This window comes from Monopterus albus, unplaced genomic scaffold (assembly GCF_001952655.1).
Source record: "Monopterus albus unplaced genomic scaffold, M_albus_1.0 scaffold88.1, whole genome shotgun sequence".
NCBI lineage: Eukaryota > Metazoa > Chordata > Actinopteri > Synbranchiformes > Synbranchidae > Monopterus > Monopterus albus.
Window position 1 is genome coordinate 302,219 of NW_018127968.1, and position 16,349 is coordinate 318,567.

Below are 16,349 nucleotides of genomic sequence, written 5' to 3' on the forward strand. Positions count from 1 at the left end.
GTGTCGACAGCCAGCCGCTGCTGGAGGGGGAGGTAGGTGTTGATGATGATAATGGATGATGACACTGATGAAGTTCACACTGTCTTTTAATATTGAAGATCTGTAGAACTGCAGGGTGTCTTTGTAGTAAAAATGGGGCACCCTGCTGGCCACCGTTCACCCTCACTTAGTATCCTTATGTGTTTGGGTTCTGGACCTCATCATATGCTCTGATTTTCCTGAAGGTGAGCACTTTTTTGCAAGATCAAAAAGTATCATGTTAGTAAAAAAAGATAGATAAAGAGAAGGAAGGTGGGAATTTTGAGGGAGGATATTCAAGAAAGGGAAGGGAAAGAAGGAAGTCAGTGGAGCAAGAGTGAAGAATAAGTAAAAGGGGAAAAAGTCAGAGGTATTTTTTATTACTATTGATAGAAAGAAAAATTTTGGATTGACGATATGTGCAGCACTGATATTTATGCATGATTAATACCACACAGCACAACAGCCCACAGTGGCAGAACCAAAATCTCAGCCTTCCCCCTCCCTCTCAAATATAAGACTATCCATCTCCTCAAACACAGTCCGACTCTGCCACCTAATGGCACACAGTATATCCTTCTTGAAGAATTTTGCCTCTATGTTCAGTTCTACTTAACTGAAGTGGTAGACATAATTATTTATCATCAGTCGGCCTAACATAAATACTTGAATAACATTTAATGGAAGTCTGCTTTTTTTCCCAGGCACTGTGCTTTATTCAAAGAGCCACCTGGAGTTCTGAGGGAAACGGGTGCTAACTAGGCAAATGCATTTCCTGAAGAAAATGCATGTGGATGCTGATTGCTGAAGAATTGCCCTGAAAATGCTGAAATTGCTGAAACAGCTGAAGGCTATGATGCAATGCTGAATAATTATGGAAGATGAAACGGAAAACTGAAGTTGGGAATTTAACTTCATTATCTGAAGAAGGTGAGAGCTTAAGCATTCCTAAAACAGTGGAAGACTTAATCCCAAAGTGAGAGGTAGAAATTAAATGGCTTAAAGTTCTAAAAGAATAATTTTTATTGGCAGACAAATCTGTGTGTATGTATGGGTGTGTCACTGTGCTACTGTACCTCTGTGTGTGTTACTGTGCTACTATATTGCTTTGACTGTGTATGTTTGGGTGTTTATTTTGTGTATGTGTTTTTGTGTGGTACTATGTTAATTTTAATGTTTGTTTTAAGCAATTAAAATGTTTCGTCTCACCCCTTTTCCCTTGCTAAGCTGCATTAACCAATAGCAGAAACCAGTAAAAGTTCTAAATGTATGTCTATCCAGTAGGTGGATAGCTTGGTAGTTAACACTACTGACTGGTACAGCAGATCGGGGTTCGATTCTCTGTCAAGGCATGATAGATCATAGGATGTAAGGTGGGAGTTAAAATAGAGATGACTGAAGATAGACAGGAGGTAAGGTGATATCTTTCCTACCACCTTACATCCTACGATCTTTCATGCCTTGACAGAGAATCAAACCCCGACCTGCCGTACCACAGTCAGTCTCCCATTGACTTCTGTTATAAATGTTGAAAAATGCTGAATATATTAAAAAGTATAAATGTTACAAAAACAAAAAATACAAGTACACATGTCCTTAAAAGGCTGAACATGTTCTTTGATTGGTTTTTCTAGCTGAAAGTATGCTGGAGTTAAGTGCCAAAAAACATATGGAAGAAATCAGAAAATATAAAGAACATGGTGGTGCTGACTCAGCATCCACACAATAAATAATAGTTCATCAAGAAATAAGAACACCAGTGGAATAGATTTGTTCATTTAATAAATTAACACTGTTGTTATTCCAGCTTTACTAAAATTGTGTTTTTATGCAACAACACATTCTTATAGATGCGACAGGCACCGGAGACTTGACGGCCACAACTCTGAGCAGCTGTATCGGCAATGGAGGTGGAGAACATGGTCCATTCAGACTTAATGCCTCCAGTCTCTCTCAGGATCTGGTCAAAGCTCTGCCAGAGGTGGGAGTCAAAGATCTCCCGGACAGGGGGTTCTGCCAGACGTTCCTAACAGACCCTCACAGTATGTTTGGGTCTGCCGAGTCTGTCCAGCTTCCTCCTCCGCCATCGGATCCAGCTCACCACCAGGTGGTGATCAGTTGACAGCTCCGCCCCTTTCTTCACCCGAGTGTCCGCGACATACAGCCAGAGGTCAGATGAAACAACCACAAAGTCAATCATCGACCTCCGGCCTAGGGTGTCCTGGTGCTACGTGCACTGGTGGACAGCCTTATGCTTGAACATGGTGTTCGTTATGGACAAACTGTGACTAGCACAGAAGTCCAATAACAGAACACCGCTCGGATTCAGAAATAATTAGCCTTTTTGTGGAGTTATGATGGGTGCAAAGCTAATCTAGAGGTACCCAAGAGTAAACATTAAATGGCTGGAAATGAGCATGCCATGGGCTCTTTAAGGCCTCAAGAGTGTCTGGTGAATATGTCTCTTAAATATGTGTCATGTCCTCTTTGCAGCCACAGAACGGAAAGGTCCCACAGCAGGGCTGAAGCCATGGTCTCCAAAGAACTTTCTCCCAAGTCATCTGGTTTTGAATGCTGTGTGCATCTGCATTGGTATGTGGAAGAGTATTGTCAGATGTCTGTTTATTCATGAAGGTGCTTTGATGCCTCTTCACAGCTTTGGCGGTCTGCTCAAGGATTTCAGTGTAATTCGGCTCAGTATCAGGGGTCAGTGGGCGGGACTCTGAGGGGTCGTGGAAGAGGTCATACAGCAGCGGTGGATTGTGGTGCGTCACATGTTCTCCGTGGCATAGGCAGATCTTAGTGTCATAGCATGCACCAGCTCCAGGGGGAAAAAAGTTGGGAGTGAAAAAGTGCACCTTGTAGACAGAGTCACCTAAATGGAAACGCACACCAGTGAACATGAAAATGGGTACAGTGAAAACTACAAGTTAAAGCCCAGTATATTCCTAATTACCTATGTTTAGTATGACTGGGCTAAGAGAAAAGGTTTTGATTTGGAAGCAGTTCTAAATTTGATCAATGATTTGTAATAATCTATCAGTTGCAGTCTAAATTATTCAACCCCCATCGCAAATTAGGTGTATTAGCAAAACTTAACTTTAGCTATTTGCAATGAACAAATCAAACAAGAACAATTGTTACATTAGTTGTGTTGAGCTATTTCAAGTTTTTTCTCCACATTAAAAGCTGCATTCTGTGTTTAATGACTTCTGGAGTCTCAAAATTATTTAGCCCCCTGAATATTAGAATGCCTGTGTATGTAAACGTCTGACGTCAACTGTATATCTCAACCAGGATTCAATAAAAACTGGACTTGGTAAGTTGAACTACTAAAATTCAAACAAACCCATTTTGAATTATCAGATTTTTCAGTCATATTCACATTTTTGCAAGCACAAAGTGTGTACTTTGTCCAGTTAATTTTATTTTAGCTGCATCAATCTTACTGCAGAGCATCAGATAATGCTGTTATATTTATATTCTGTGTTCTATTTGTGAAAGTTGAGAAATACAGCTTGTTTTCTATAACTTGGTGACAATATGGGTGGCTTTCTGCTGAATTAATAATCAGAAGTTATAACAATCAGAATTATGCTAGATGATTTATGATATGTCTGTGTCAACAGTATGTGTGAACTTACTGCCAGGTGGGTGCCAGCGAACTGCATGCAGGTAGACGCCACAGTAGTGGAACATGAATTCATGCTCTGATCGCTCTACTTTCCCTTCCAGCAGTGGCATGATGTTATAGCCATCCAAATGTCTGGAAGAAAAAGTACAATAAAGAGAAAGAGGGGGCAGAGGAGAAGGTTTGTTAAGATACAGTGTGCTGTAAAATTAAGGGACAGAACATAAACAACCCTGGAAAAGAAATTCTAGACAATAACAAGCTTGTTTTGTCAAATAAGTTAGAGGTGCATACATTTGTCTTAATGACAAAGCATCGTTAAAATCTTACTTTCCGACCTAAAATACTTGGTTAATTAAATGAGTGTCTATACAGCAGCCTTCTCCAAAACAAACAATGTGGTGGTTCACAGATAACCAGGTGTTTCTGGATCCACACGATAATCGTGTAGCAACTTACAATTTTATGCACAAGTTTAGAGTCATTTTATGGTATTTCCTCTTTTCTCTAACTCTAAACACCACTGCAGTGTATCATTGTATTTATCAGTTACTGTACTGTTGTACTGTCCAGGGTTTCAACCTATACAGAAAAACAGGCAGAAACAAATAAACCAAATGTATACTGTACAGTTAAGGCACCCATATCAGCCAGCTTGTACCTGTCTGGTTGTGTGTCCTTGGCTAAGTACTTCAATGTAGGATACAGGTCCATAAGACTTGTGGGTTCGTCCACTACTCTCCCAGCTGCCAGTCTGCCAGGCCAGCGGAAAATCCCAGGTACCCTTATTCCTCCTTCCCAGCCCCCCATAGCCTTCCCACCTGATGAAAAATTACATAAACATTTGGATTTTTTTGCAATAAAATGCAGTTAGTCACATTAATTGAACATTACCAAACTGTATAGTGTAACATGACTAATAATTAAGTTATGTTGTAATAAAAACAATTCTGTATAAAGACTTTTTTCTGAGATCTGAAATAACTAGAGAAATATCTGAAGGTTTGACACGAAATACATCAGAGATTAAAGTACCAATGTGTCAGTAAAAAAAAAAAAGCTTCATTAAGTATCTACCTTTGTAGATGCCGTTCCAGCCACCTGTCTGGCCAATTAGCGGGTGAGATTCCTCTAGGTGTCCACCATGATCCGATGCAAAGTACATCAAAGTATTGTTGGCTAGGCCGAGGGAATCCACCGTCTCTGTCATTTTACCTGAAAACACAGCAATCTATGATGTGACAGTTAATACTTCACAAACCAAGGAGACTGTTCTGGCTTTCCAGATGGTTAAAGGTACAGACAGACAATACAGAAAATTTTTAGCCCCTTTCAGGTATTGTTAAATGGTTTCAATTCATCCCTCCAAACTGGTATTTGGATGGTTTTGTAAATTTATCCCATTTACATAAGTATTTTGTTATTTGGTTGAAGCACCTTTGGCAGCAATGATGGCCTCAAGTCTACTTGAGCATGAAGCTACAAGTTTGGCACCCTTCTTCCATTCTTAATGGCAGAAGTGTTCAAGATCAACCGGGTTAGAGAGGGAGCGCTGGTGCATCTAAAATGTTTGACCCAAGTTAAACAGTTTAAAGGCAATGCTACTAAATGCTAACCGAGTGTATGTAAACCTCTGACCTACTGGGAATGTGTTGAGACAAATAAAATCTGAAATTGATCTTTTTCTCAACTATTCTCCTGTCATTTCACATTCTTAAAATAAAGTAGTGATCCTAATTGACCCAAGACGGAGTTGTGAAAATCTGGGTTTTTTTTTTTTTAAACATTTATATTTGGCTAAAGTATATGTAACCTCTGACTTCAACTGTATGTAAATGGGATATTTCAGTCTTTTATTTTTAATAAATTAAGAAAACATTCCAAAAATCTACTTTTGCTTTGTCATTCTGAAGCATTGTGTTTTGACTGAGGGGAAAATAAAAAGAACTGAATCCATTTAAAGAGGAGTGTGAAACATAAAATGTGGAAAGCTTGACAGGGTCTGAAAACTTTCCATACTGACTGTACTGGACTGAACCTTGGTCTTTTCCTTTTGACACCATTGCTACAGTAAAATCAGAGGTGCTGAAACACAGACAGGATGTAAACAAGCCGAGAATACAGGCAGATTATCTAAACCACTGTATGTTGAGGTACGAGTGACAGAAGAATGGAAGGTTTGTGATATTCATCATTAGACCAGACATTATCAATAGCACAGCTGAAACAGAACCACTGGGGCCCCGTTTATAATTCCTTGTTACCACCTGAGTGAAAAGCTTTGCCACAGGTGATGGTTAGCTGTAAACCATGTAGTATTTAACAATGCACAGAGCTCTGACTCACCAATGATCCAGTCCATTTCTTCTAGGTTGTCGCTGTAGAGGCCATGGTGACCTTTGCCTACAAAGGCAGGTGTTTCGAAGAGGGGTGTGTGGATATGGGCCAAAGAGAAGAACAGAAGGAATGGACGATTGGCATTTCTGGAGAGGAGAGAAACAGGAAGACGTAAACGGAGAAGTTCTCTCATTAGTTATGATCTCATTTCAGATATTAACCATTTCCAATGCTTAATGTACAATAGTGGGTTTTTTTTTGCTTAAATCTACAAACTGTTGCCTGTGTAGCAAACACCTGGTGCCACAGACCTCCACTGATCCACAACCAGCCTCAATGAGCCCCATGGTGTCATTTCTTCAAAATGTTAAATGTCATCAATCCCATATATAGTAACTATGCTGATGCAGTAAATAGTCACTAGTGTAACATGTATTAATCTGCAGCTGAACAGTACAATGCCCAGCTGTTTTAAGAAATTAATGATGAATTAACCTTTTTGGCATTTCATAAATATTTACAATACATGTTCAGTAGAAAGAAAAGATTTAATGAAACGAGAAGACTGAAAATAGTGAGGGGCAGACAGATGCATTGTTGTAGTTTATATTTCCAAATTGTATAAAAACTACATCATTCAGCTTTACTGTGCAAGTTGCATTTTTTGAAAGCTATTTTCTCACTTGTTTATTTTCTCACAATTATTAACACTATTGATGAAAAGCATTGCATACATGTGATTAAACAATACTACTACTCAAAGTTTGACACATGCCACCTCTGTGGTTGGGATAAGTTTAGCCAATCTGTAACCAAACCACATGTGGTATGTGAAATATGGAGCTGTGTTCAGATTGCAAACAAGACTTTAAGCCATTTTCTTTTTCATAGATTTGTTTAGAAAGTGTTATTTTGCTTTCGCTTTCCTACCTCTTTATAAAATTCTGTGCTTCTCCCAACAACCTCTGGGGCAGAGTCTCCACTGTCATTGGCTGTTCTATCACTTCTTGGTTCCTCATGATAATGCAGTTCCAGGTGGGCAGGAGTTTGAAGGGCACATACCACAGTGCAGTTGCTAGGATACTGAGAAAAAGGAGCCCTACCAGAAGCCACCAGCGTACTTCAAAGAGGCCACGCACACGGACCAACACCTTAAATTACATAGCACACCCACACAAAAAATAAAAACAATGTCAATACACAACCACATATGAATATGTAAGTTCCTAAGATGTTCACATTATACACACACACACACACACACACACACACACACACAGTATATGTGTGTGCATAGTGACAGGCCCATTCTGATGCAATTCAGTGATTTTGCCACTAGATGACATCACAAACCAAGTCACTTTTTTGTACAAATAGTACATTGTATCATTTGTTCATACTACAGTATACATACAGTAGTATGCTACATATACTACAGTATTTAAAGTATCTGAAGTTTTACAGACTTCAGTCTCCCTGCAGGTTGATCGTTATTTGTGCTCTTTGATTTTAATTTCTCTGGGTCTGTCCCTGGTAGGCTAGTGGTTAAGGCGCAGCACTCTCGCCGCTGCACCACGGGTTTGAATCAGGGTTGCGTCAGCAAGGGCATCCGGTGTAAAACACGTGCCAAATGTCAACATGCGAGTCGTCAGTGTGACGATTCGCTGTGGCGACCCCTGAACGGGAAAAGCCGAAAGTGACTTTCTTTTTCAACAAACATCTGTTTCAAGCTTTCTTGCTTTCTCTACCTGTGGCACAGCTGGTTCCCATTTGTCTTAATCATCACTGCTGGGTCCTCACCAAATACAAGTTTCAACATTACTTTGCTTTCCCCTAAAACAAGTTTTTAGCCTGTGTGACTAAGAGTTTCACAAGTGAAACTTCTGTTCCCAGTATTTTTCCAAGTCTGTGACTCATGTCTAAGTGGTTACACATTAGTCACTTTGCTCTGGGCTGAGCAGCACAGCAGCTCTTGGTTATACAGTTTCTGTCATCTGACAACCCAAATGTATCAGTTTGTTAGTTTTTGTTTTCTAGATCAGCCAGCTTTTCTCATCAACTCCTTTCAGATATAAGTAATCATCTCTAAAAGACAGAAAAAGCCTAAATTGACCAAAACAATAAAAAAATAAAACTTACTAGTGTAAAAAGGCCGACTCCCAAGATAATGGTCAGATTGCGGAGTGTGTGCTCCATGTCTGTCAGGATATCACCCATCCCCAGTCTGGGCACACAGGCACCAAACAAGGTAAACGGCAGGCCGTAGTAATAGCTGAAGCCGTGTTGGTTTGGGTGATGACAGTGATCCCCTCTGCGTTCACAGTTTACACCCAAGTGCCACTTGCCTGCAGAGAGACAGAGACAGTATAAGAGAGAGGTCAGTCATTTGCTTACATAGCTCAATTCATGCAATCCAGTAGTTCAAAGTGTTGCTTACTAAACAGAATTAGTAAACTAAAGACAAACAGGCAATGAAGCAATAAAATTAGATTAATAAAAGTTAAAACACAGGGAAGCAAAATACAATGCATGAATTGAAAGCCAAGCTGAAAAGGTGAGTTTTCAACTGATTTTTTTAAAGGGAACTAGTGAGGAGGCCTGTTTCGTCTGCTGGTAGGTGATAACAGGCGCACAGAAGGAGGCAGCAACATCTCTGTTTTTACGATATGGCTACAGGGAGTCAATGTAATGAACTCAAAACTGGCCTAAGGATTCCTTCCTTTATATAGGCCATCTGTTCATGTTTAAAAGCATTTCAAACACCACAGTAACGATTAGACACAGTGGTGTCAGTCACTGACATTTTTATGTCAACTCCCTGTGTTATTACTAAAGTGTATTACCTTGTTACTGTGTACATGTCATATCCAGAGCATCTTATAGGATCAGAAACTCCTTTGAGTTGTTTTGTTACTGACACAAGTACTAATCTCTAGGCTGGCAGTGTGTCGTGTAGCACCCTGAGAAAGGCCCGAGATTGCAGAGTAATACCCTTTCCATTACATCATGATCAGCAGGTTCATACTGCACACGGCAGCTGACATATCAACAAGGCACATGGGGGTGTCATGTACGTCATGCATTCAGGATATCAATTTCATTTTTTTTTTTTGAAATGGCAGAAAAGGCACCAAAAAAAAACGCTGAGATGGAAAATGTTCAGAGGTCTCCTGATTAGACTCCAAGTGTCAGAGTACTATTCCACTCCTGAAAAGAAAGTTTCCTATGAGTAAGCAAGGTCCTCGTTACTCTGAGACATGCCTGACCAATTAGTGGCTGTATTGCCATCAACTTTACTGCTGTCAGGGTTACTAAATAGAGGACCCACATGCAAAAACACAAGGGCTCAGTGATGACAAACAAGGGTTATAATGAGACAACTACTGAGGAAACATGGATGCAAAAGGAACACAAGACTACCGGAGCTAGCAATTAATGGTAACTATAAACTGATAAACAACTCCTGTAACCAGCATACAAGAACAAACTGGACGCAGTCTGTATACAAAGAATGACACGTGGGACTGAGTCCAACAGGAGAAACAGTGAACACGGAACCAGCAGCTGCAGTCTGAAGAAGACTGGTGACGGAGGGGAGCACAGACGATGAGCTAGCAACTACGGAGCGGAGATGGCAGAGTGTACCAAAATAAGTATGAAAAAGTATGTACGGGGAAATCATGACAACTCCATTTACACTGTTGCCCAAAACACACACAGCACTGCAGAGCACATTGGGACATTTATGCAACACATTATGTAATAACTCATTACTTCTTCCCAGAATCTTTTCACTTTCCCACAATCTGAAACAGACACATTTTCTTTAGTTTGAGGAGACTTTACATATGACACACTCACTGACTGTGTTTTTTTTACAAGCAGTGTCTATGGTTAAGCATGGTGCATTTAGCAAAGTAACTTTTTACTGAAACATAATATGCATAATGAACACATCTATGAAATTCTGTAGCTATATCATATCAATGAAGAATTAGTCTTACTAATATTCTGTTACATTTCATTACGCCTTCCAACATCCCACGTGATCCAGATTAGAATCGAAGCTGGTTTAAAATTTATCTGGAGCCACTGCCAGAGCAGAACAGAGGTGGTGCCACCATCAGAGACTTGGTGGCACCAGTGCCACCAGTTTGATATTTTAGTCTGTAGTCCAGTTTAGGACAGTGAAGGGCACCGTTTTTGTCTTTTTGGTTTTTATATTTTACCTCACTGTTCATTTTGAACTGACATCAGTGTGTTTACTTGGAAACAGAATAATCTTTACTTTTGGTATTCCCACTTTATGTTTGTCATAATTTTCATTTAAAGTGGTATTAAATTGTCTTATTAATTAAAAAGTCTTACATTTAATTTGCGTACAGTTGTAGACACCCTGAAATGCCCTTTGAAGGGCTACTTTTGACTTTTACAATTTGAGGGCCTTTCAGAGCCTGTACCTTTTCAGTTTGAATCAGTACTTCTGCTTTTATCAGTCTATTTTTACACAGGTATGTGTGCTTCTAAAGGAGTAACAAAGGTGTGTACTGACAGCTCTGTACATATGTAGATCCAGTGGTGTGTAAACATGCCACTCTGTACTGCTTGTTTGTGCAGATTTTACAGTGAGAGCAATATTCAAATATCACAAAAATGATATCCACACAAACACTTCCATCACTATAAGCTGACAAACAAAGCCATCCGTGAGGACAATAAGCGCCGACACCCAGAAAGGGGAAATGTTACAATGAGGCACCAGTGACTAAGTTTTCACATTACGTTATCTCACCCACTAGGCCGGTGGTGTATCCTTGTTGCTGTAGCCTTTTAGCAAAGGTGGTCTCACTGGGTGGCAGGCCACCCGAACCTGCTAAGAACACCAGCACCTGGACCCGGCCTGTGCCAGCCATTCCTAGTCAACAGATACACAGACATGCAAACATAAAATGGAACAAAGTGTTTGGGACAATCAAACATTGCTGTTCAATCATGACCAGAATGCTACTATTTGCACTTGCTGAATAAACTTAAGGGTATCTGTTACCGGAACGGACTGCGTAACGCCCCGTCATGAAAGCAGCCCGGCTCGGAGTGCAGAGAGGAGCAGCTGCAATGTGCTGAGTCAGCTTCACCCCTTCAGAAGCCAGTCTGTCGATGTTAGGGGTCCTACAGGGACAGAACAGGCTTAATAAACAGGTGGAGCCACATATACATAAAGACATGAAATGTCTGATCAACACAACAGAGAGATATTGGGATAGAGCTGACATAACAAACAGGATTATATAGCAAATACCGAGAATCCAAGCAACAGAAGGGCGAGTGGAGGAAAGGCATAGACAGGACCAGACTTACCTGACGGTATCATTATCGTAGCACCCTACATCACCGATGCCCAGGTCATCTGCTATCATCAGAACAAAGTTTGGCCTCCTGTCCACCTCCTCCCCTGAGACTCCCCTCCCTGGTGCCAGGATCAGGGAGAAAAGAAGAGGTGCCAGAAGGGGGGACCTTGGGGCGAAAGATTAAGAGTGACTTTGGCATCTTAGATTGACCTGAAATGAAACCCTAGTTCTGAAATAATTAGTCCTTATATTAACTGACAGAACATTAATTACTTACAACCCCAAATCAGAAGAAGTTGGGACAGTATGTAAAACTGAACATAGTGATGTGTAAATCAACTGTCCTGTGTTACACTGAAAACAATTCAGCTGTACATTGATGTGACACCTCATCAAATTTATTCTTTGTTCAAAATAAACACACTTCAATTCTGATGCTGCAACACATTCCGAAGAGAGTAAAAGCATTTACCACAGCGTGATGCTGCCAGGCAGACCAGTCCAGCACTCGCACCCTTTTCCTTCATTTCATTGTTTTACCTCGTTACTGACCCTGAAATGCAACATCCCAACATTTTTGGGAATGTGTTGCAGCATCAGAATTGAAGTGTGTTTATTTTAAACAAAGAATAAAGTTGATGAGGTGTCACACCAGATAATGTGCTGCTGTATTGTTTTCAGTGCGATACAGAACAGATGATTTACACATCACTATTTTTTAACAGATGATTTACACATCGCTATTTTTTTGTTTTAATTTAGATTTTACATACTGTCCCAAGTCTTTCTGATGTGGAACAAGATACTTGACTTTGGACTCTGAACCTGTGATGAGGATTTTCTCTGTCTTACGACAAACGACCCATTATCCAGTATTCATTAATGAGTAAACCAGTGTCTGGTTGACAGATCCTCTTAATCAAGGAAGTGTTAGGTATTTTTAGTCAGATAGAAACTGGATAGATACTTTATGTATTAGAAATGTTTAGTGGAGATAGGATGTCTGGTTAGACTGTTAAATGCTTAGTCATGCTTATGAGTTTCTACAGGGTACATCTGGTCAAGGATAACTAGAGAGAAGAGTTGATGACTGTCAGCAGACAGGGTGTTTAATATTATTATTATGACGTGTATAACTGTAGCCTTAGCCATAATATTTTACCTGTGATCCTTTGAATAAATCAACACTGTTTTGAAGTTACTTGGACTGTCTCGTCTCTCAGAGTCAGTATGGTAAAAAGTACGGGGTACAACAGAAGCAAAACAAGTTGATCTGGATCCATATCCGTCTGCCATGTTACTTCACACCATGGCTCAGTTCCCAGACTCGATTGTGTTAGGTGGCCTGAACTAACCTGCACTAAATGTACTGAATAACAGACCTAATGCTGTCGCTGGGTCGTGAAACATTACCAGCATTCAGTATACAAGGAAACGTCTTTATTGTGCATATGGCAATAAACGCTTTGAACTGATTACAGACCTCTTAACACATGAACGACTGGAACTCTGTGCTAGGTTGAAGCTGCTTGACAGCAGTGACTGCAATGTTCTACTACACCTTGGACTGTTTTGTTTACAAAACTAACTTTTAAGCTTAAACGCAAGGGCATAACTAGCGGTGGTCAGTAAAACGCTGTGACATGTTTGTCAAGTGTGTGAGAAACATCTGTATTATCTGAACAAAACCGTCACATTCATTCGGTTTTAGTTCATACATTTTAGTCCGTTCTAAACATTTTAATGTCGCTAATGTAATGCATGTAATGCATGTAATGTTTGAAAGAGCTAAAGCAAACAATATGAACTCACCTCATACTTGCACAAATCAAACCTTCCATCGCGCATTTCCTACAACACCATCCACTGGGTCCGAAAACCCTACTCTACCGTACTGACTGGATTATGAGCGCACGGCCACATTTGCCTTAATATATGCAGTAAATTCGCACAAAATCTGACCATTTTAGAATAACCATACATCTGTGTTGGGGAGTAGGGAACTACATGAAATTAACGTTTGGAGTAGTTTGCTAGTAGTTTAACTGCATTTATGTTTGCATAGTGATTCTTCTTCTTCTTCCACTTTCGGCTGCTCCCGTTAGGGGTCGCCACAGAGAATCATCAGTTTCCACCCAACTGATGATTCGCATGTAAAACTTGGCATAGTTTACGCCGGATGCCCTTCCGGATGAGGTTTAATTTAGGGCGACTAACCTGCACGTCTTCTGACTGTGGGAGGAAACCGGAGCACCTGGAGACAACCGGCGCAGGCGCAGAGGGAATATGCAAATTCGCACAGAAAGGTCATGTTTGCATAGTGATTAAAGTAGTTAAATTCATTCATTCATTTTTTGTGTAGCAGTCTACTGAAACTACAAGCTATGTTGGACATTAAATGAAATGTATGAATTTTATTTTTATTTTACCATTACTGTCTTTGACAGACTGCTCATGTGTTTTATAAACAAATTCTGTTCTAGCAAGTAAAAAAAATAGGCCTGTTATATAAACCAACATTCAAGCTGTCTAAAAAGGTTCAAGTTGACCAGTTTTTAGTTAAGGTTGTACAAAATGTTACTAAAATGACAAGTGAGACAACATGCCTGTTTTTAGACCAGTGCTCAAGTTGGCTGGCCTAAACAGGTGTAAGTTAAATATTTCTTTCTTTTCGTTGTAGTCAGATAATACAAAGTCCAGATTAGTTTACAACCAAAGTAAAAATTCTCTTGCAGTTTTGTCCCTCAGATAAGATATTTTTATTAAGGACAGGTTTAGGTCTCACTCATTTAAGTGGCTTTTTTTGCTGCCATGTGATGTTTTGTATTATACTTTAATAGTTTTGTATCACATATTCATATAAATTGCCAATTTGATCATTTTTTATAAAGTAGTTTGAACTACTTTATCTAAGTAGTGTTAGAAATTAACCCAATTCTTTTGTTGGAAGCACGTGAAGTGACGACAGAAGAGGACTGTTTAAAATCAACAGAAAGTTTACTGAATGTCTGATCACAGGTAGCCTTACAGTGCTGGGATCAGAGGGACAGAACTCCCGCAGGAGTTCCATCCACTGAACCCTGAATTAAGTTCTTACAATACATTTTATCTTCTTGGGCTGCTCCGCCCTGGACAGAGGTACAACATTTAACAGCTTTTTGATCCTATTGTCCATTTGGTGTGAACCGGAGCTCCGCCTTGTTAGAATGTGGTAAAGTCTAGGTGTGTGTGTGTGTGTGTGTGTGTGCGTGTCTCTCAGGTTGTAGCCCCCCCTGTGTGTGTAAGACACCCCCTGGTGAGGCAGAACTTGGGATATGCTATATGGGTCCAAAGAATATTTTTCAGCAATAGATATAGGCCCACTTGTGTTTTATTTAGGCACAGTTTTGATGTATTTGTCCTTTACGCTGCAGTTTCATTTTGTGCAACTTTACTCCTTCTCCACCACATTTTAGTAAAAAGTGACCCACTAAATTTCTCTGATAGATGTATTTACCAGTTAGACTACTTCAAATCAATATTTTACAGATACTACCAGTCAAACATTTTGGACATAATTGAATGGGAAACTGTACTTGTAACTGGACTGCACTTTTACTTCAGAAAATTCTCTGAATGTCTTTCACCTCTGGTATTTTTATGAGTTAGTTAACACATACTGACACCAACAGAGCTGAGTTTTATCATTTCAACCTTGAAAGATGATTTAGCCTAAATTACTTGGAATTCAGCCAGCTCCATTAGCAATTCATACCAGGTCCCCATAGATGTTCACAGTGCCGGGTTTAATTAGATGGTGTACTGTTGGTGTAATGGCTGATGGGTATGAAATATATATAGCTATAAAGGAAGAATTATGTGCCTGTTTAGTTGTCATCATCATTCATTCAGAAAGTTAATGTCTTTTATTATCAGTAGGTGGGGGGTATGGAGAAAATAAATAGATAAGAGGGGGTATACCATTCTTTTAGATCAGGGGAACATTGTCACATACTGTGAAAGATCAGTCAGGAAAATAAAACACCACCTCCCATGAAAATGTTTAATTGACATCTCAGACTTTACTTACACAATTCCAGAAGAACAACACAAGTGCCAGATGACACAAATGAAGAAGACAGTTCCTAGACAAAATAAAAGCACAAAACATTTAAATAAAAAAGTAGTCTAAATGAAAAAATAAACTGTCTAATGAATCAAGATGCATACAGAATAGAAAAGTGCTTCCCCCATAGACACTGTTATTAAAATCACCTGCAAAACACCTCGGCTTATTTTACTGTTTCTCCAATGACACTGTGTTACGTTTCCCTCTCTGGAATGTTCAAGAGGCGGTATAAGGCAGGACTGGTCTGTGCCACAGTTAATGCTCTAGCATTATTTGGAAAGTGCACTTCAGGCCCCAGAAGTTATGATTCCCTTGGTTTACATTCAGGATTGGATGCTACAATCCAATGGTTTGTGTTTACAAGGAATCTGACTACTTGGGACTAAAATGTAGAGTGGACCATTGATGCTTAAACACAGACAATCATTGTTTTATTTAAATGACTTTATTGTTGTTCAGTTTGCTTAAATCAAATCAGTTCCATGTTTTACTGTGTTGTGTACTGCAAGGCAGCAGAGTGTTTTAGTTGATTCCTGTCGCACTCACTGGAGTGCACAAAGGAGGTAAGACCTGCCTTACAAGGAGTATTCCGATTTCTGTTTTGAAGGCATTAGTGGCTATTTCTGAAAGCTTGTACTATTATTTAGAGGATATTTTGTGCATTATCACTCCATGCCAATGTAACAGATGCAGTAAGAGATTTCAGGCACACTATTCACTAATGTGTCCACTTTGACATAACAAGAGAAGCTCAGTCTATCACAGATTGCAGGATAAGAAGGCAATTCAGACACAGCTTTGACCCAGTGTCCAGCCCACAGTTCATACAGTAAAACTAATTGATATGTGACATCACAGGCTATTAATAGTTCTCGGTTTGAGGCTAGGCTGTTAGCAACAGTCTCTG

General features: G+C 39.8%; 1 protein-coding gene and 1 long non-coding RNA gene across 2 annotated transcripts; one reads left to right on the forward strand and one right to left on the reverse strand.

Moving 5' to 3' along the window:
- LOC109964416 (uncharacterized) lies at nt 1-6,108 on the forward strand. Its single transcript, XR_002275511.1, has 5 exons — nt 1-32; nt 723-948; nt 1,869-1,999; nt 2,512-2,610; nt 6,021-6,108. It is a non-coding gene; the product is annotated as an uncharacterized LOC109964416 (long non-coding RNA).
- arsh (arylsulfatase H) lies at nt 2,195-13,216 on the reverse strand. The gene is made up of 11 exons (XM_020607713.1): nt 13,147-13,216; nt 11,345-11,500; nt 11,034-11,155; nt 10,779-10,901; nt 8,126-8,331; nt 6,917-7,137; nt 5,996-6,132; nt 4,727-4,864; nt 4,311-4,470; nt 3,663-3,784; nt 2,195-2,893 (listed from the first exon to the last, which is right to left on the reverse strand). Exons 1-11 carry the CDS (start codon nt 13,173-13,175, stop codon nt 2,484-2,486), a joined length of 1,824 nt encoding a protein of 607 aa, XP_020463369.1. The 5' UTR covers nt 13,176-13,216; the 3' UTR covers nt 2,195-2,483.
- Between the last annotated feature and the right edge of the window lie 3,133 nt (nt 13,217-16,349).